This window comes from Theropithecus gelada, chromosome 2 (assembly GCF_003255815.1).
Source record: "Theropithecus gelada isolate Dixy chromosome 2, Tgel_1.0, whole genome shotgun sequence".
NCBI classification, from domain to species: Eukaryota; Metazoa; Chordata; class Mammalia; order Primates; family Cercopithecidae; genus Theropithecus; species Theropithecus gelada.
Window position 1 is genome coordinate 89776557 of NC_037669.1, and position 20218 is coordinate 89796774.

A 20218-nucleotide genomic window follows, 5' to 3' on the forward strand; every position below is an offset into this window, starting at 1 on the left:
TTAACCTTCCACCCTGCCCTTAGAGAGCTGTGGCCACAGACAAGCTGAGGAACCACCTCTGAACTCAGTTTCCTCATCTGCAAAATGGTGTAGAAATGGGACCTGCTCGGCCGGGCGCGGTGGCTCAAGCCTGTAATCCCAGCACTTTGGGAGGCCGAGACGGGCGGATCACGAGGTCAGGAGATCGAGACCATCCTGGCTAACACGGTGAAACCCCGTCTCTACTAAAAAATACAAAAAACTAGCCGGGCGCAGTGGCGGGCGCCTGTAGTCCCAGCTACTCAGGAGGCTGAGGCAGGAGAATGGCGTGAACCCGGGAGGCGGAGCTTGCAGTGAGCTGAGATCCGGCCACTGCACTCCAGCCTGGGCGGCAGAGCGAGACTCCGTCTCAAAAAAAAAAAAAAAAAAAAAAAAAAGAAATGGGACCTGCTTTGCAGGGGCTGCTGTAGGGATTAATGAGCGATGCTGGCCACAGCAAGTGCTCAGTGGCATCGCCCGTGATGACAGCTCCATGTGCAGCACAGGCGGTGCTGGTGCTGGGTCCTATAGGAGCTCTGCAGGTGCAGGAATTCCTTGCCAACCCTTGTATTTCAGGAGTACTTTTTGTTCAAAGCCCTACTTGATCAACCAGCCATGGGGCTCCTCTCCCTGGAAAACCACTGCACCTTCCCTCCAGCTTGCTCTGCTTCCTTCTCCAGGCTGCCCCCTCCTTCAGGTAGCCCCCAGGGTCCACACCCCACTTCCCGGGTGTTGTCTGACTACCTCCAGCCCTTCCTCATGAGCCCAAGTGCTGTTGGCCTCCATGTGGCCAGCACTTCAGCGTTCCTCTGTTTTATCATTAATGTGGCCAGTCTGCCTGGGTGGGTGGTGTCATTTTTCCATTTTGCAGGGAGAAAAACTGAGGCCAGGAAAGCTAAAATCACTCAGTCAGGGTAGATCTGAATCCAGTGTGGATTCATCACTAGAAGGGTCTGTCCCTCAGAAAGTCCAGCCCAAAGGGCTGAGGAGGTTGGGGGCTAAGCCAACTGGGATTCAGGGGTCTGTTTCCTGGGAGATGGCGTGGTAGATAACAGACCCTTGTCCCAGGGGAGAGAGACTGCAGCCTGAATGGAGAGGCAGCAATGATGCCCCAAATATTGCAGGCACGTGTATATGACCGCTGCCCCGCCCTCTCCAGCTGGTGCCATGGCTCTGTGGCCGTTGCTAGGCATCTGTGAGGCCCAGGTGGGCCCTACCTGTCGTGGAGCGGCTGTGCAGTGTGCGGTGGGCCCGGGCCCAGGCAGGAGCAAGGCACCTCCGCCGGCCCGCCCTCCTCTCACTTGGCAGCAGCAAGCAGAAGCCATTAGCGCCTGGCAGTCCGTGTCCCACGGCTCTGACAAACGCCTTAAATGTTGTCACCACGGCTCCAGCTGTCCCACCGGCCGCCTTTACTCCTCATAATAACCAAGTGTCGAGGCTGATTGCAGCAGCAGGATGCAGCCAGTATTCAGAGTAGCTCTTACCCTGGGCGTTTCCACCTGGCAGCCAGGCTGTGCCCACCCCGCCCACCACCCCCAGCCCTTTGTCTGCCTGTCACCTCTGCCTGGGCCCTCAGCATCGCCCCCGGGCCAGCCAGTGCCTGGCTTTGTGTCCCAAAGCTGGTGGGCAGCGACAGGGTGGGGCCTCAAGCATCCACATCCAGCAGAGTGACAGCCTAGCTGGAAGAGTCTGGCTCCTGCTCCCACTCTTCTGGATGACCTGTGCAGGGAGCCCTGGTTTTGTCTTGGTCTAGCCTCATATCTTGCCTTGCTGCCCAGGGACACAGGGAGTGGTCAGAGCCCATCCCTGGCATGCACGAAGCTGCATTCAGTTTGAGCTCTGCCATTTGACCACTGTGCAGTCTTGGGTGGGTCAGTCACCCTCTCTGAGCCTTGGTGACCTCGTTGGGGGAATGGGAATAATGATTGGGCTTGTTGGGGCTTTGTGGGAGCATGTGTATGAAGCAAGGTACAGATAATGAAATGAAGAGGCCTGGCCACGTAAACACAAACACCTACTGCACCAATCCCTGAGTCCAGGGAGGCCCAGGAGAATCGAAGGCCCACATCAGCTCCCCTGGCCTTCACTACCCTCCTTCCCACCCCCACATCTTAGCCCTCTGGGCGTTACTTCCCCTATCCCCTTCGTCTGACCTTGCCCTTCAAGTTTTGTCTAGTGCTCCCTTTCACAAAGCCCACCTGGCTTAGCCTAACCATACTTCTCTCCCATAGGGTTTATGTGCCCTTTGAAACAGCCCTGGATGCTCACTGTTCTCCTCTCATGTCTGCCTTCATCCTCACAGTCTTATGAGGCTGGGACTAGTAGAAGCCCCATGTTAGAGAGGAGGTTATCAGGATTCAGAGAATGGCATCAATTCTGTGCATTACACATGCAGCTCCTGGCTCTGCCCCACGGGGTACTGTGGCTGCTGATCACTGTCTGCCCAGCCCCAGGTCCTGCTAGAACCAGGAGAGTAAGCTAAGCCCCAGTCTCTTCAGGGGCCCTGGTAAAGTGCAAGCACCCATTTCACCTCTGGGCCTTGAGGGCTTTCCTCCTGAGGTACCTAGATTCAAGCACCAATATCCAGGTTGATGATGAGCTCTCTGGTCACTGAGTCATTTGTTTACAAGTTCCCCAACCCTCTGATGATGCTGGAGGGCGATGGGCAGAGAAAGGTGAAGAATGAGTTGTCTCTGTCTCTTCATCAGACTCTTCTCAGGGATGCAGAGGTGATGATGCAGGTAGCAGTGAGGACAGTAATGGTAGTGGTGATGACGAGGAGATGCGAGCGCTAGCAGAGGTGACCACAGTGGGGTGATGGTGGTAGTGGTGACAGTGGTGGTAAAGCTAGTGATGGAGGTGATATTGGCAGTGGAGTTGATGGTGATAGATGATGATGGTGATGATGGAAGTGATGACTGTGATGATGGGGATGAAGGTAGTGATGGGGAGCTGATGGTGATGGGAATAACATTGACGATGATGGAATAATATTGGCAGTGAACATGGGGACATTGGTGCTGGTTAAGCAGTGGGAACAACAGTGATGATGGGGATGATGGTGAATGGAGTAGCATTCTGGTGGTGCAGGGATAATGTTGATGGTGGGTGTTGGGGGTGATAGGGCTGATGGGGGCTCACTGTGGAGTGTACCTCTAAGGGGCAGTCCTCCAGGCAGCCCTGTCCCACTCATGGGCTGTGCCCTCGCTGGAGGCAGGACACAGTGGGGCTTGCTTGGTGCTTTTTTCTTTTAACCTCCAGTGAGCACAGCCTTCTGGGTAATGAGATGCAAATTGACAGAAAAGACAATGAGCCAGCCTGCGGCCAGTGGGGCAGCTTTTAGAGTCAGGCTGATTGCCTCTGTGCCAATTTGCATGGCATTAGCTGTGCATGTCTTCTCCAACAGGTTCGTGTATTTCTTCAGCGGTCACCTGGATGGCTGCATCTGACAAAGGGCGATGACCTGTGATCCCAGACCAGGAGCAGGGGCAGAGCCACTCTGACTCTGACCTGAATAGGGCTCCAGGATGTGGCTACAAGAAGTCTGAATCTGTGGGGAAGGGCAATTGATAGAGGGTGGGGCTTGGAGAGTCCTCATGGTCGCCAGGAACAGGGTCCGAGCAGGGGTCAGAGCCCACGAGTGGTAGGCCTAGGAGGTCTGGCTTGGCCAGCACCATGGCTCCATCTGAGTATGTGATGCAAAAGCCACAAACAGGCCTTAGACAGGAGAGATATCTGGCCCTGGCCTGGGATGCCTCAGTACGGGTCCAGGCTCTGTCCCTAATGGTACAGTGGCCTGACAGTCCCTCCAGGCCTCAGCTCCCGCTTCGTACGGGGGGGCCAGTGGGCCCCTGACCTCATTGTCTTCACCTTGAAGGGATGATCGTCAAGGCAGGCCCTGCCTATGGTGTGTTTAGTAAGAGTGGCCAGGGCCAGTTCTCCATATCCGAGGTCACATATTGCAGCCCACTGAGCAGGCCTGCCCTTCTGTCACTGTCACCATTACTCAAGGTTATGCCTGGGATCATTCTTCGAGTGCCACCCAGGGGGCCTGGGCAAGGTAACACCCAGGTCATTGCCGAAACCCAGCCCTGACGCTCCTCCCTGCCTCTGTCCATGGTGCTGAAAGTCTTGGGCCAACCTGTTCTGGTGTTCCTGCTGCTTAAGTGGGCTGGGCTCTGCCCTCCCCACCCTGCTCCGCTGCCCTTGCTCTCTGACCCTGCAACCCATTTGACCCGGTGCAACCCACGACTCCATTCCACGTTCCTTCCCCAAAACAGGCAACAATGGGGCTAGGGGGTGTTCTCCACTGCCCTCTCCCCCCAGCCCAACCAGTGCCCCCTCCGGCACATTTCAGGGCCCTTTTGTCCCCACCTCCCTCTTCACTGTCCCACTCCTTCTCCTGAGGTTGGGCCTAATCAAAGCTAATCAGAAAATTATGAGCTGCCTGATTACTGATTAGATTCCTAATGTTAATAGAGCCGAAAAGGGCCCGCTCAGGCTGTGTTTTAGGAAAAAGTATAAAAATAACATCGTGGGAAGGGAGCTTGGAGGCTGGGCTGGGACTCAGACTCTCCTGTTCTAGCTGGGGTGGGGTCTCACTCTCAGCTTTCTGGTGGGAATACGTTCCCATGCAGGGCAGCTTCCTAGCACCCTAAATTCTTCCAGTGATGGGGCCATCCCAGGCAGCTCTTCCTATAGAGGCCTCTAGCAAGTTCTCTGCTCAAGACAGTGGGACTGAATTGCAGTGGGAAGAAGTTAGGTGAGATGTAAAGAAGAACTTACTGCTGGCACCCCATGTAAGAGCAGGGTTGGCCGGGCGCGGTGGCTCAAGCCTGTAATCCCAGCACTTTGGGAGGCCGAGACGGGCGGATCACGAGGTCAGGAGATCGAGACCATCCTGGCTAACACGGTGAAACCCCGTCTCTACTAAAAAATACAAAAAGCTAGCCGGGCGAGGTGGCGGGCGCCTGTAGTCCCAGCTACTCGGGAGGCTGAGGCAGGAGAATGGCGTAAACCCGGGAGGCGGAGCTTGCAGTGAGCTGAGATCCGGCCACTGCACTCCAGCCTGGGCGACAGAGCAAGACTCCGTCTCAAAAAAAAAAAAAAAAAAAAGAGCAGGGTTGTGTCTGTAATGCTCACTAACCTCCTCAGGCCAGTTTACTGCGCACAGTAGGTGCTCAGTAAACAAGAGTTGACAGGAAGGAAGGAGGGTCACATCAGCCTCTTCCCATGGGAACCATCACTCTCCCATGTCCTGCCCCTGAGCAACAGCGGAGCATAGAGGCATCTGAGCAGCCTTCTTAGAGGAGAATGTTGGGGCATGTCAGGAGAATGCACTGATCTGGCACCAGGGCAGGGGTGCTGAGCTCCCTGGGAATTCAGGCACTCCTGTCTACCACCCTCTGCCTCTCATTCCAGCAGAGCCATGGGGGCTTATGCTAATAACCATGTTATTACTGACTTGGCAGCAGCTGAGTGGGGCTAATGGGTAACATTTTCACAAGGTCTAGAGTGGGGTTGTGGTCCCGGAGAGCAGGCATCAGCAGTTCAGACCCCAGAGGCTGCCCCTCAGATGCCTCTTCATGGAGCACACAGTGAGGCCTGTACTTAGACTCAGCCTCACCCCACTTACACCTTCACCCCCAATGCCATCTTGGATCCCTATTCTCTGTCATCAGCACCATTTCTGACCTGGTTTCTACCATCTCTATCCCAAGGAGACCCAGGGCCTCCAAACCAGCAGATCCCCAAGGGCACCTCCTGATCCACCCCCTGACCTCTTGACTGTGATGGGAGCCCGAGGTCACTTAGCACTTCCTCACTGAGCTGGTTTGCCCAGCACTGGGGCCACACAGATCCATGAATAAAGTCCCTGCCTTTGAGGGACCACATCTGAGAGGGAGTCAGGTACATGCAGTGATGGAAACCCCAGGGCAATTCTGGGAACCCAGCCCTACAGGGCACCAGGATTCATGGAGGAGGCAGAAGAGCAGTGACTCCTACAGGATGAGGAGTAGTCGGCCAGGGGAGGGGATGAGAAAAGGCACTCTAGGCTTGGGATGCAGCACAAACAAGGCTTTGGAACTGCAGCATAGCAGGAAGGCAAAGTTCAAGATCAGTGTGTTGGAAGAGAGATGAGGTTGTCAGGGCCTGGTAAAGGATAGTGTTAGGAAGGGAGGAGTGGTCCAGGCATCCAGGAAACACGGACAGGTCACAGAACTTGTTGGGGAGACCTGAAGGTGTGGGGGCCCGGGCAGATGAGTTCGTGCCAATCAGCTTGGGTTGAGAGTTTGAAGATGGGTTGTGGGGCTCAGGAGAGGTCTGGTCAGGGAGGCAAGGAGGGGGTCTCAGAAGTGGGGCTGGAAGCCAAGCAGGGCTGCAGTGGGGTAATGAACAAAATCTTCGGCGACGTTGGTGCTGAGGAGAAGGGCAGCCCGTTGGCACAAGCTGCAGAAGAAAACAGGTCAGGCCAAGTTCAGAAGGCCCAAGAGAGAAGCTGTTTGGGGGAGGGGGAACCAGTCAGGAGGCCCCTGGAGTGAGGTAAGGGAAGGTGCAGCCCAGAACCTGGAGTTGTCTTCAGTTTCCAAAGTGAGTCCCCATCCTGTTCCCTATCTATGCCCTGCTCTCCATCCACATCCTCGAAGCCCTGGGAGGGGCCCAGGCAGGGTTTTGTTCCCTCCCTGTTATAAGTGAGAGATCAAGGTACAGAGAGGTGAGGGCAGTGCTCCCCAAATTATGTGGTGGGTCAATTGCTGAGCCCCAGGAACTTGGGTTCCTTGGCCTCTGTGGCAGAACAAGGAAGGAGGGCACTGTCACACTCAACACCCACCCCCATGCCCACACACATTTCTAGAATGGGGCCTGATGAGGGGACAGGATGCAGCACCATGCTCCAGAGAGCACTCAGATAAGGATGTGTCCCTGCTCCCCTGCCCAGAGTGGCCGACAGCCCCCGTATGGGTACCCTCACCCAATGCTATCTGCATGGTTTTTTCTAAGGATGAGGGAAATGTTGATGAATTATGGATCATAATTTAGAGGGAGGAAAAATGACACAAAACTGGCAAAATTCTGAGAAATTCCACCTGGGTTCCCAGGGACTGACTGACCTGTGGAGATGCATAAGTTTCATGCTGGGGTTTAAGAGGGGTGCCAGCTAAGTTGGTAGATTCCCACCCATTTGAGCCCTTGTGGGATGGGGCTGAGCAGGGCAGTATCTTGGAAAGAGCCCCAGCAGCCTGGAGTAGCCTTCAGCTTTGGGTTCCTTGGGGGTGAGGTGCCTCCATACATCTGGGCTCTGAAGCCACAGTCCAAATGTGGACCTGAAGCAGTTTGTTGCATGTATTGATTTATTTCTCATTGGGGCACCTCTTGCAAGTGCTCAACAGGAGACCTGGGAGCTCACCAGGGGACTAGGTAAGGCAGAGACCTGCAGCCCTGAGGCCAGACCTTTCCTGCAGCTTCCAGCATGTGGCTGTCCAGATCCGCCCACACCTCCTTCTGACTCAGCCTGCTGCTGCAGAGTTGAAATCTCCAGAGGGTGGGTTTCACGCCCAGTTCCAGAAAACTGGCCTGTAAATTCAAGCTGGTTTCTGCAAATGCTCAGCCCAGCCACAGAGACCCCTTTCCTCACCCCCTCCCTGTTCACACTGGACACATTTGGCTCCTATCCCAGGACATACCCGACCTTCTCTTTATTGATTGTGGTTCCAGTTTAAAGCAAAAAAGCAATGAAAGCCAGTGGAATACCTGTTAGCACCTGTGAGTGCCACTTCGTTTACTTCCTTGGGAAGGGATCTCAGAGCTCATGGCCTTCCTCCTCTTGATATTAAAATGCCCACTTTGGCCGGGTGCAGTGGCTCACACCTGTAATCCCAGCACTTTGGGAGGCCAAGGCAGGCGGATGACCTGAGGTCAGGAGTTCAAGACCAGCCTGGGCAACATGGTGAAACCCTGTTTCAGCGGGGTGAAACTAAAAATACAAAAATTAGCCAAATGTGGTGGTGGGCACCTATAGTCCCAGCTACTCAGAAGGCTGAAGCAGGAGAATCGCTTGAACTCGGGAGGCAGAGGTTGCATTGAGCTGAGATCGCACCACTGCACTCCAGCCTGGGCAACAGAGCAAGACTCCATCTCAAAAATAAAAATAAAATGTTCACTTTTTGGTAACATAACAGTAATGGGAGAGAGTGGGAGTTTTTTAAAGTGTCCTCTCTTGGCAAAATACAACATAGCAAGTATCTTTGGGAGCCCAGGATATTCTGGGAAATTCTCTCTGACCTGAAATTCCAGCCTCTGGGATACCAGGTTCCCCACCCTGGCTGGTCACAGTTGTTCCCTCTGCATCTCCATCATAGGCCACCCCTCATTTCTTCATATTTTTCCTAGGAAATTGAAGCACAGCCTGCCCCTTCCAGGCTGGACCGAGGGGGTGCAGGCACTGATTACCAAGCCCATGGCGCCCACAGGGAGCCAGCACGCCTGGGCCCGGGTGGAGTGGCGGCCGCCCTGCTGCAGAGGGAGACCACAACTCGAATGGGTTTTTCCGTGTTACATGGATTCTGACCTTTCTAAAATAAATAAATAAAAATCCATTTTACTAATTTTTTTTATCAACTCGCAGAAGACGCATGAGTCCTGTGAGGGAAAAGGTCAGGGAGCCTGTTGCTGCCAATAGCAGCAATGACCTCCAATGCCAGCCTTCCCCTGAGGCACCCTCTGTGCCAGAAATGTTTATTTTCTTTGCAGGCTTCTGTTTGCTGGAATTGTGGTCTGGAGTTTGAGTGTTTTTTATTGCTCTGGTGGTCATTTTATCTTTAAGTTGTAAACATGGTTAATACAAAAAGAGTAGGTTTGAACTTTAAGATGTGTCATGGGCTGGGCGTGGTGGCTCATGCCTGTAATCCCAGCACTTTGGGAGGCAGAGGCAGGAGGATCACTTGAGGTCAGGAGTTTGAGACCAGCCTGGGCAACATAGAGCAACCTTGTCTTGTAATAATTAATTAATAAAAACTATAACAAAATTTTTAAGGAAAAAATACAGATGGGACAGGAGCCAAGTGTGTCCAGCGTAGATGCAGCCAAGGGGCGAAGGAAGGGGCCTTGAGGGATAGGTAAGGCTGGGCACCTGTCCTGTCCCAGGAGGCATGCATGTCAGCAGTGCAACCGACAGGAAAGCACAGCCACTGGCGTGTCTCCATCACCCTCAGCGCATAAGTCACGGATCCTGCTTGACCCTCGCTGCCGATCCTGCTACATTTCTCTTCATGCCTCAGAACCCAGCAAAATGTGGGGTCAGGGCAAGACCTGCCCTCAGAAGGTTGTAGTGAGTGAGATTGTGTCCATAAAGCTCTGAGCACATCGTGTGAGGGCCACAAAGTCGCTGAGGCGGCCGTCATGCACGTAGCAGGCACTGTCTGTCCACACAAAGCCTCCCTCAGACCACAAGTGGTGCCAGGACAGGGCCAAGTGGCGATTCTCCTGGTCCCTGACTGTGGATACACCTGCTTGGAGCAGGAGGTGGATGAACAGACAAATGTCTGCTCAAGGCTGGAGCAGCAGCAGCAGAGGCCCACAGAGCCACGGCCCCCTGACCCCACCTGCACTTCTGTCCCTGCTGTCAGCCCTGGGGTTTCAGCTCCCTCCTGCAGAGCTGCATCTTGCTTCATTATTATGCAGATATTTTAATTATGCAGATATGTTTTTAGACAGTTTTAAATATGTATATTATTTACTCATTAGACCATAACAGCTCTGGAAATTGGAAATCTGTATTTAGTATCTTTCTGTGCACAATACACAGCTAACGCAGGACCCACAGGTGGGGAGGGAAGATGGGTGGCAATGGGACCAGTGCTGGGCTAGGCAGGGGCTGCTGGACATCCTGGTACTTGCCCCCTCCCGTGGCCTGGACCCAGTGATACCAAGGCTTGTGGGGGCAACTCAGAGGGATAGCTGGAAGGCCAGTTACTGATCCCCTCTCCTAGGAGAAGGGCAAAGGGACCACTCTGAGGGGTGGCAGGAGGGACCTGAGCCCAAGCAGCCAGGCCCCACCTGGCCAGGGGTGGTTCTTCCCTGGGACAGTCATTGTCCAACACTGCTGGGCTTTACCATCAGGCGAACCTGGGTTTGATGCCCCCTCTTCCTCCCTAGGGGTCTGGGGCAGCTACACTAATACTTTGAGCCTCAATTCCCTCGGCTGTAAAAGGAGGGGAGAAGGAGAATCTAATTCTCGTGAGTCTTGCTGGGGAGGCAGCAGTGAAGCCCTCACCCACGGTAGGCACTGGACCACACCTGGTGATATCTTGTCGTTGCTACCTTCCTTGCAGCCCTCAGCAGCATTCTCAGGGCATACTACCCCCAGCCTCCACCCTGGAGCCCACACTCCATCATGGCTTCTGCCTGGCTCAGCCCTCACTGCCCTAGATCTCAACATCCTGCACCCCATGGGTTCAGGGCCTTTTCTTCTAAGCCTCTCATATCCTCTAGGAAGTGGGAGTAACCATAACTAATTAAGACCAAAGAACTCTTCCAGCCTTTCCCTCTGGGCTGTGCAGAAAAAGTCCTATTTGATGGGCAGTTACTCCTCAGACCCTTCTGAGCCACCAGCACTGGGCATGGAGGGACTCCCAGGTGAGGGCTGGTGAGGAGAGTAGGCCAAGGAAAAGTGGGGAGCACCTAGCCTGGGGGTGGGGGTGAGCAGGCCCTGTAAGAGGGTGAGAGCACCCAAGAGCCCCAGCCCCCCATCACCCAAGGCCCTCCCCTCCTAGCATTCAGGGGGCCTTCCTATCCCAGGTGTTGGGCTCTGAGGGGTGCCCATCCTGGCCCCAGGTCCCTGATCTCAGGTTCTTGACTGTCTCAGCTCCCACTGCAATTGAAAGCTGTTTAACGTAGTGAGATTTGCAGGTATCTGTGCAGGGGCTGCTCCCCAGGGGAGTATTGTCACCAGCCCAGTGCATGACCAGTCCTCCTCTTTCTTGCCTTTTCCTGTAAGAACGGTTCCCAGAGCTGAGGGAAATTGATTAAGTGAAACTCTCTGATAATTGCCTCTGAATGCCTGCTGTTACCGTGATGGACTTGGCTGTGAGCATCCCCACTCAACAGTCCCACTGAGGTTCCCTCTAATACCCTGGTCATGATGGGGACGTCACGGGCCAGACAAGGCACCATCAGTGACTTCATAGCATTGCCATAGGTAGCCATTATCCCCCAGGATGTGCTGAAGAAAATAGACTCAGAGAGGTTAAACTACACACCCGGGGTCACACAACTGGCTGGGCAGAGCCAGACTCAAGCCCAGGCCTCTACACAGGTCCAGAGACACCCCAATCTTCATTTAGCAGACATTCATTGTGCACCTACTGTATGCCCAGGGCCAAGTTACCATAAACTCGACAGCCACTAGACACTTACCCACCAAACCCAGTGCTCAAGGGGAAAGCAGACATGGAAGAGGGTTCGCTGAGCGTCAGGGTCAGGAAGTGGATGCAGCTAGAGGAGTCTGGGCAGGAGTGGCCTGGGAGGCAGCAGCATGTGTAGGGCCTGGTAGCAGGGCAACCAGAGACTGCAGGCAGCTCCAGGAGCAGAACCCAGAGCCCAAGCAAGGAATCGCTCCCAGGGGGCCAGGCACTTGGGGTCAGGGCTAGGAATGGAGTGCATCTCCCCAAGACAGGCAGGCACTCCGGAGACAGGGAGGCACCCTGTCCCTGCCCTGCGTGGTATCCTAATAGGTTCTTCCCTCGCCTCTGGGCCTCAGTTTCTTGCCCCTTCCAGCCTGTCCCCAAACCATCAGGAGGACCAGGGAGAGGTGGAAGGGAAGTGCTAGGAGGGATGAACCTCCAGGGGTGGGGCAGGGTGGGCACGGTCTCCCTGCCAGCCCTCAGCAGGCCTGACTGTTGTCAGCTCTATGGGGACAGGAGCCCAAGGTCTGGGTGCTCAGCCTGGGCCAGGCAGTTGGAGCTAAGCTTGGAGATCCCTGCCTCAGGACATGTCCTGCTTGGCAGAGGGGAGGGAAGCCCACCTTGTCCAGAGGGCTGGTTAAAGTTAAAAGGAAGTTTCCAGGGGAGGTAACACAGTCTGATAAGGCTAACCAGGCAGAAAGAACAGATAGCAGGAGGGCCCAGAGCTGGGCAAGAGCCAGCAAGAGAAACCTCAGGGGACTGGCTGCCTGTGTGCAGCTGCTGAGGGTTGGAGGAAGAGGGCTGCCAAGAGCCTAGCCACCCTGAGTGGGTGCAGTTACTATGTCCAGTTTATAGGCAGGATGTTGAGGACCAGAGTGGTGAAGACCCTGCTCCTAGAAAGTCAAATTTTGAACCCGGGCCAGGGCTCGGGGACTCCAGGGTCCAGGCTCTGATCTCTGCTCAGGGTCCCTCATGCACCCCAGTGGTGGTCCCAGTCCTCTCATCCTCAGGCCTGATGGAACCTCATGGCCGAAGCCTGCCCACTCCACTACACCCACCAGCTGCCTCGGCCCTTCCTCCCCCACCGCTGGGCCTGCCTGTTTAGCAATTTCCACACGTCCAGTGCCCAGGGATGGACTGATTGATCTGTAACACCGAAAAAATAATAATGGCTTGATCGTTACTGAGGATTAAAAGTAATCCTTTTGCTGTGGCTATTACGACTCCGTTATTCACGAGTCAGTGAGCTGACCCAGGCCTTTGAGCCCACGGGATTCCATGAGCTCAAGGAGGCTGGGGGTTGGGGCCTCCCTCTCTGGGTCTCCCTTGCCCTGTCTGCTAGGCTCTGGAGCCAGAGGGGCCTGTAGCCCCATGTTTTGGGGCCCAGAGGTTTCAGGGTCAGAGCTGAGCCCTCAGAGGGTGAAGGAGCTGGTACCTCCTGGCCAGGAGTAGAGGCAGGGGCAGGAGAACACAGTTCCTCAGGGTCATGGCTCAGCCTGGAGACTCCCACTAGTGTCAGTGTAGCATCTGCAGCCCCATCGACCCTTTGGCTTTTCTGCGGCAAGAGACTGCATCTGCTTCTCCCATTTTGCCCCAGTCTCAACCTCAGGGAAGGACAGGGGCCTCAGCAGAGCCCCACTCTGAGGAAGATTTGGTGTCCCTGGGAAGGTAGTGGTCACCAGGTAAGGAAGGAGGGGCACAGTGATGACAAAGGCTCGACCCACGCACTGCCTCGTCGGGCTTTACATAGCCTCCAGGCCAAGTACTGAGCCCAGCACCTGCTGTACTGCAGGTGCTCGACTAACACTGGTGACAAGTGTTGTGAACCGTACAAGTCACACAATAATGCCCTCTATACAAGGGAACTGCAGGCTTATGAATTGAGGACCTCATCCATCCCTGGGTTTGGGATCAGTGGGTGGGCATTTGTGGTTTAGGCCAAGAGGAGGCTCCAGGATTGAAAAGCAAGAAGAGGAGTCTGGTGGGCCCTACAGGACCTCGAGAAGGTTGTGCCTTTTACGTGCAGAGAAGTGGGAGCCACTGAAGGGTTTCAGGACAGGGGATGGTGACGTGACCAGATCTACATTTGGAGAAAAGGCTCCAGGTGTTGTGTGGAGAATAGGTGACGAGGATGAGAGGACACAGGTTCCAGGCAGGACGGAGCCTGAGCACAGGAGGTGGTGTGAGGGATGCCAGGGGTGGAATGGAGGAGGCAGAGGGGCCAGGGTGGGTGGCCTGCCCCAGAGGGCACTCTGAGCTCAGGTGGGTCTGAGGGTCACTCCAGGGAAGTGTCCAGGAGCTCAGGAGAGCCAGGATTGGAGGCAAGACATGGGAGGCGTCACGGAGTAGAGAGACCTGGGGCCCCCGAAACCCTAGGAGTGTGAGGCTGGGCTGGGGAGAGAGGAGGGTGTGGGTCCCAGCCAAGCAGGCCCTGCAATTAAGGGTGGTGGGGGACAGAGGACTGAGCCTACAAAGGAGAGGGAAGCAGAGGCCAGGAGGGCCAAGCTCTGTGGGGTGAGAGGGTTTGACCCCAAGAGGCACTTTCTCTCCCTGCTCCCGGGACCCCAGCCTCATAGCCTCCCCACCATTCAGTGTCCTTGGCCTGAGGAGGGGGAGCCGGCCCAATGAGACTGGGGATGGCCCTGGACAGCCACTCTAACTATGGGGGTGTGACACTCTGCCCAGGAGAGCAGAGGCCACAGCTCCACAGGAGGCCCCACCTTGCTGCCTGCCCTGCTAGTCCATGCTTCAGAGGAGGAAACGCCGGCCTCCATGACCTGACTCCCACTTCCCCCTAATGGGCAGCTGACAGGCTTTAGGAGGACGTCCCCTCCGGAGCCCACATGTCATATCAGGCCTGGACTCAAGGATGGGGTTGAGGTGTCCTGAATACCAAGGGGCAGGACCTTCTTTTTTTTTTTTTTTTTTTTTTTTTGAGACAGAGTCTCGCTCTGTCGCCCAGGCTGGAGTGCAGTGGCGCGATCTCGGCTCACTGCAAGCTCCGCCTCCCGGGTTCACGCCATTCTCCTGCCTCAGCCTCCCGAGTAGCTGGGACTACAGGCGCCCACAACCGCGCCGGGCTAATTTTTTGTATTTTTAGTAGAGACGGGGTTTCACCGTGGTCTCGATCTCCTGACCTTGTGGTCCGCCCGCCTCGGCCTCCCAAAGTGCTGGGATTACAGGCGTGAGCCACCGCGCCCGGCCTGGGGGCAGGACCTTCTGAGTAGGGCTGTAGGCCTGGAGGTGGGACACGCCTGCTCCACCGTGGGACAGGGTGGGGTGGGGTGAGAGACCAGAGCCACGCGCCTCACTGGGCATGGTGGGCCCAACAGAGGCTGGTCCTTGGATCTCGGTCATGGGCGGAGCAAGACAAATGCAATGGTGAGGGCTGGGCTCCAGGACCCAGCCTGAGCCGGACTCACCTTGTGACCTTGGGCAGGCTGCTCGCCGTTTCTGTGCCTGGCCGTCCTCATCTGAGGAGGGCCACAATGGCCCCACGCCAGGCACACTGTGAATGGTACAAGGTGCACAGCACACGAGTCACTGGCCAGGGGAGGGTTCGGTGTACAGTAGGTGGCCAGTTGATAGTGATGGTTGTCACTATGATTGACAGGACACCACTGCTTTCAGCTCTGCAGAAGTCCCCCAGGGCCAGACTCAGTTCCATCCTTGGGGGCCCCAAGGTTTCCTGTAGAGACGAGATCCTTAGAAAGTACCTAATAAGAATGTCTGGGTGACCTGGGCTTAGGCCCAGAGGGTGGCCAGGCCCCAGTGCCTTCTCCAGCAAGCCTTCCCTGAGGTCCCTAGCTCCACAGCACTGTGCCTCCTGCCCCTCAACCTCTCCTGCCATGGTGGTTCTGCGAGGTCGTGCCTGTGAGCTGTGAGAGGCAGGACCAGGCCTGTCACACCTCCACCAGTCAGTGCAGTCTGGCACCCGGCGTGCCCAGTGGCAGGTGTAGGATGGACAGGCACACAGCTATGCCCTGAGGGACATTCTGCTCTCAGGCACAGGGGCTTTGTTGCAAGAGGCCACTGGAACCAGCCCCAAAGAACAGGAGAGGCTCTTATGGACAGGGGGCTTGGGAGCCCTGTGGGAAGGGGCTCAGGAACTCTGGGAGAGGGACCCTGGGCCTGGGTGGGCAGGGTGGGCTGTGGGCCCCTCCTGTGGGGCTCTGGGTAGCTGGCAGAAGGGCAGGGCAAGGCGAAGCACTCTCTAACTTGCAGCTCAACCTTGGCTCCAGAGGAGCTTCCTCTTGGCACTGGGGTGATATAAGTGTGTGGGGGGTAGAGAGTGGCACTGGGGCTTGGCTTAGTACAAGGAGTCCCATGGAGATGCCACTGGGGTCACTGCACAGGCTTCACCTTTCCTGCATGGACCCAGCTGTGGTCAAGGAGGTGCCCACACAGCAAGCTGGGGAGTATCTGGGGCAGAGAATCTCTGAGGGTCTCATAGGATGAGGGGAAGGGAGTCCCCAGTCCAGCCTGGCCCCAGGGAGTGCTGGGGATGGAGAGGCTTTGGGGTGGGCATAGGGCAGGCTGCCTTCCTCAGCCTCTGACCTCCCTGTGCTCTGTCCCTTAGAGACTGGCTGATGCTGCAGAGAACTTCCAGAAAGCACACCGCTGGCAGGACAACATCAAGGTAGGAGCCCCAGCGCCCTGCCCAGCACTCAGGGCATGCCCATCCATGGGTGGGTGTGAATGCCGGGGGGATGGGAGCTACGCAGACACATGAGGGACACGGAGGGGTCTGTGGAACAGAACCAGAAGTCTGTGTCCAACATTCAGCAGCTACTCCAGGTGCCCCTCACTGCTGGACATACAGTGGTGAGATATGAGTACACATTCACTCCAGAGGAGCTGTGGAGTCACCTGTGAGTGGGAAGGCTGCTTGAAAGTGGTGTTCCCTGTGTTCCCCAGATAAGGTGTTCAGATTCTTGGAGAGACCCTGGGTCAGAGGCCTTTGGACTTCAGGACTTGTCAGAGGCTTTAATACAGTGACCTGCAGGAGATGCTGGGAAAAGGGGACCAGATGCCCTTCCCTGACTTCCCTTCCCTGACTTCCCTGAACAGCAACCTGTCCACCCAGGAGGCCCTCAGGCTGGGCTCAGGGGACTGGGCTGCCATGGTCACAAAAGCCTCTCCTTCCACCTCAGAAGGAGCTCAGGCTCGCTTCTTGGAGCAGAGATGCAAGAAGCTGAGCACAGAGGGCCTAGTGCATGGGGGAGTGAAGGGGAGCCTCACCCATCCCAGCCTAGGCCTGAGTTGCCCTCGCCAGTTCCTTGCTGTATTTGATTTTGCCTGGGGCTAGATACACCTGCCCTCCAGCCAGCATCAGATGGAGGCAGGGCTCTTCCTGGATTCAAGGAAGCCCCAGTGCCAAGGATGATGTAACCCTTGAGAACCAGACTAGTTGGCAGGGCTCCTCTGTCCTCCACAGCTGCTCGGGTGTCTGGGCCGTGCCTCCTAGTAGTCTTGTGCTAAACACAGGGAGGGGCAGGGTGAGGGTGGCAGACTTGACTCGCTCCAGCTCTGGGCCAGGCACATCTGCTCTAGGAAGCAGTGGGGTTATTGTCCCTATTTGACAAGAAAATAGAAGCACAGAGTGGATAGATCTACCGGAGGTTACCTGTTGGTGGCAGAGATTCACAGCCGGCTATCGGGTGTCAGGGGCTCATGCCTATGATCCAAGCTCTAAATCTGTTCCTCCCCAGTCCCCATCCCCCAGGTCATGCTGAGCTGTCTCACCTTGCCCACACCGTGGCATTCTTCGTTTACCCCTGGCAGGTGCTGGGTGCTGCCCTCAGGGAGTTCACATGAGATTAGAAATGAAAGGTGATTTTCTAAGGTGAACAAATGAATGAGCTAGTTACTCCTTAAACCAACCCCCCTTCCCCAGGAGACAGGACTGACCCTTCTCTCCCTCTCTGCTACTCCAGTGCTACTTGCTCATAGTCCCTGTGGGACCCAGGCAAGGGCTTCAGTTTCCCCATTTGGCAAAGGACTGACTGGTGCCAGTGCTGCCTGTGAGCTCAGCTCTGGGGTGTGAAGGAATCACTGCACATGTCAGGCTACATGGGTGCCAAGCCGCTAATGGCATGGGCGCATCTCTGGCCACACCAGCCCTTGGGCCCTAAGTACTTCTGTCCTGAGATGAGGCAGTAAAGGGCTCTGGCTGCTCCCCTCCCCCTGGCTTGACCTGAGGTGCCCCTAGCTGTGGGTGTGACCACAGGCAGCCCTGACCACAGGGCCAGCTGCGCCCGGCCTTGTTTCTCTCCCTCCCTGCCACATCCCACTGGGTGCCTGCTGGCCTGTCCCACTGGTGTCTCAGGTAGGGTGGGTGGGGCTGTAGTCACCTCCCTCCTTCCCATCTACTGGGTCACTGTTCCTCCCAGGAAGCACTGCTGCTGCCACAACTGCCAGGCTGAAAGGCATCAATGCTAATGGTGTGTCCAAGAGCCCAACACCAGCCAGCTATGCTTGGGCTGCCAGGGAGAGCTGGCAGCAGTGGCTGCAGGAGGGGCTGTCCATGCCAGGGGAGGGTGCAGGGACTTGAGGCTGGGAAGGGATGCTGTTTTGTCCCTTGCAGGCACACCACCCACCCCTGAAACCACATCCTTCCAACGACCTTCAGGAGATGACAGACAAGGAGCCATGTTCCCCCAGCACTCAGGAGAGGCACCTGGCCTGTGCCACAATTCCAGCCTCAAACTCAGGCCCTCTTCCTAGGAATGCCCTTAACTACCCCTCCTTCAGTGCAAAGCCTCTCTCTCCAGATCTCTGCCTAGGACTCCCTTTTCTAGCCCCAACCCTAGGATCGGCCCCCACTGCCCACAGCAGTGACAGCGTGACCAGAAGCAGTCTTCTTACCTCTGAGATGGGGAGGATGGTGCCCAACTGTTCTGGCCACAGAGGATATGCTTGGCTCATGTGGCGACGGGAATCCACTGCACCATCAGCCGGGTGTGGCCGTCCCTGTGTTGACAGCACACAGCAGGTCCAGGTGCAAACCTCTGAGGAACAGACAGTGGTATCAGTGGTATAACCCATATCCACATGCCCACAACTCCACTGACCTCAGCCTGGGGGGTAGGGGATCCTGGAGTCTGCAGGGTCAGAGCTGGGACAAGAGATCAAGAGGGCAATGCCTGGATGTAAAACTCCTATCCCCCTTCCTTGTCCCTGGCCAACCCAGACCCTGGGACACTAGGGAAACGATGGCCCTGATTAGCAGACAATGCCTCACATGCCCCCACAGGCGGGCAGCAGGTGCCCTGGTGCCCATAACGCTTAGGATAGATGAAGAGGTGCCACCTGCCAGACCACACTTGGTGCCAGCACCATACTATGCCAACACTGTGTGCCACCGAAACCACCACCAGGGAGGAGTTGGGCCAGGGCATGGGTAGGGGAGGGGGGAGTGGCCATTGGCCCCAGGGCCTCAGTGCCAACACCAGGGCCTACAGGAAACAAAGCCATGCACTGGGAGTTGAATGGAAGAGACAGCCCTCCCCTGGGAAGTGTAAGGGAAGGACACAGCCCTGCCCTGGGGAACATGATGGTGGGAGTGGACGGAGCTCTGCCTAGGGACTAGAAGGAGGGCTGTGTGGGGGCTGGTCCAGGCTGGAAGAGCCAGCTGGACAGGACAGGTGGCCTTCCTGGCCTGAGGGTCTGACCCAACCATAGGGCCCCTGCGTGCCTCTGCCAAGCCAGCGACAGACGGCTGTCTCAGAAAATGTCCTCTTGGCCGGGCTGAGCTGGCACTAGGCCAGGGCAGGAAGGCCAAGCGTCCTCACTGGTGCAGTGGGTGGCTGGCCTGGGCATGCACAGGCAGCTGGTGGGCAGGCGGCAGTCATGTCTGGCCAGGCCTTGGCAGCCACCTTCTAAGCACTGAACTCGGATGGCAACTGCCCTTCCTCCGCTCACCCCGTGCTCACTTCCTCAGCTTGTTCCCTGAGACCCAACCTCCTCACACCTCTCTTGGGCTTGGCTCCTGCTAAGGAGAATGTATGTCACCAACACAAGGGTCACATGGACCCTCCTGCCCCGCCCCTCGCCTGTTATCTGTGTACCCAAGTCCACATGGGAGGGCATGTGTGTGAGTTCAGAGTGGGTGATTCCCCCAGTTCCTGCCCAGTTGGGCAAAATGGCCCCTAAAATATGAGGTAACACAGGGTATGTCAGGGGAGTGGACCCCAGACATTAGGGACACCCGTTTCACCCCACCTGGGGCTCTTCCACACTCAGCCTCTCCTCTGGGCTGTGGAGTTGCAAAGACAGAAGGTTTTCACTCATGGGCAGGGTTGTCCCTACCCCTGGGGAGGCCCAGCTCCCTGTTCTCTTCACGCCCTCAGAGGATATTACGAGTGGGGAAGTAGAGACCCAGAGGTGAAGTCTCATGGAGGCTGCATGATTTAACTGGGCAGCCTTGCCTCCTCGGGGGTGACCCCTGGAATTCCTCAGGGGGCCACTGGGACAAGCCAGTAGGCTGGGTCCTTTTTGGCTCAGCCTCAGTCTTCACTCACTGCCCAGGATTCCAGAGCTCACATGTCCAGGTCAGAATTTGAGGCCAGGACTCTTTGCTGAGGCCCTTGTACTCAGTCACTAGAGAATACTGCCTCCTTGTTGCTTAACCTAGGTACTGTGTTGGCCCAAGCAGACAGAGGCCTTCTTGGGGATCCTCCCATCCTGACCCTGACGGCCCCCTCCTGCCACACCCCCAGCTCCACACCACTTCATACATAGCGGTCACATGTATTTATGATATGTTTTGTTTTTTTTTTTTTTTTTTTTTTTTTTTT

The 20218-nt window shown here is 56.2% G+C and overlaps 1 protein-coding gene across 4 annotated transcripts in view; it reads left to right on the forward strand.

Moving 5' to 3' along the window:
* CACNA2D2 (calcium voltage-gated channel auxiliary subunit alpha2delta 2) overlaps nucleotides 1-20218 on the forward strand; it is a 141961-nt gene that overhangs the window by 94043 nt on the left and 27700 nt on the right. For all 4 annotated transcript variants that reach the window (XM_025375029.1, XM_025375031.1, XM_025375030.1 and 1 more), the window contains exon 4: nucleotides 16000-16059. In XM_025375029.1, the coding sequence (XP_025230814.1) occupies nucleotides 16000-16059 (60 nt within the window). The remainder of the gene's footprint in view (nucleotides 1-15999; nucleotides 16060-20218) is intronic.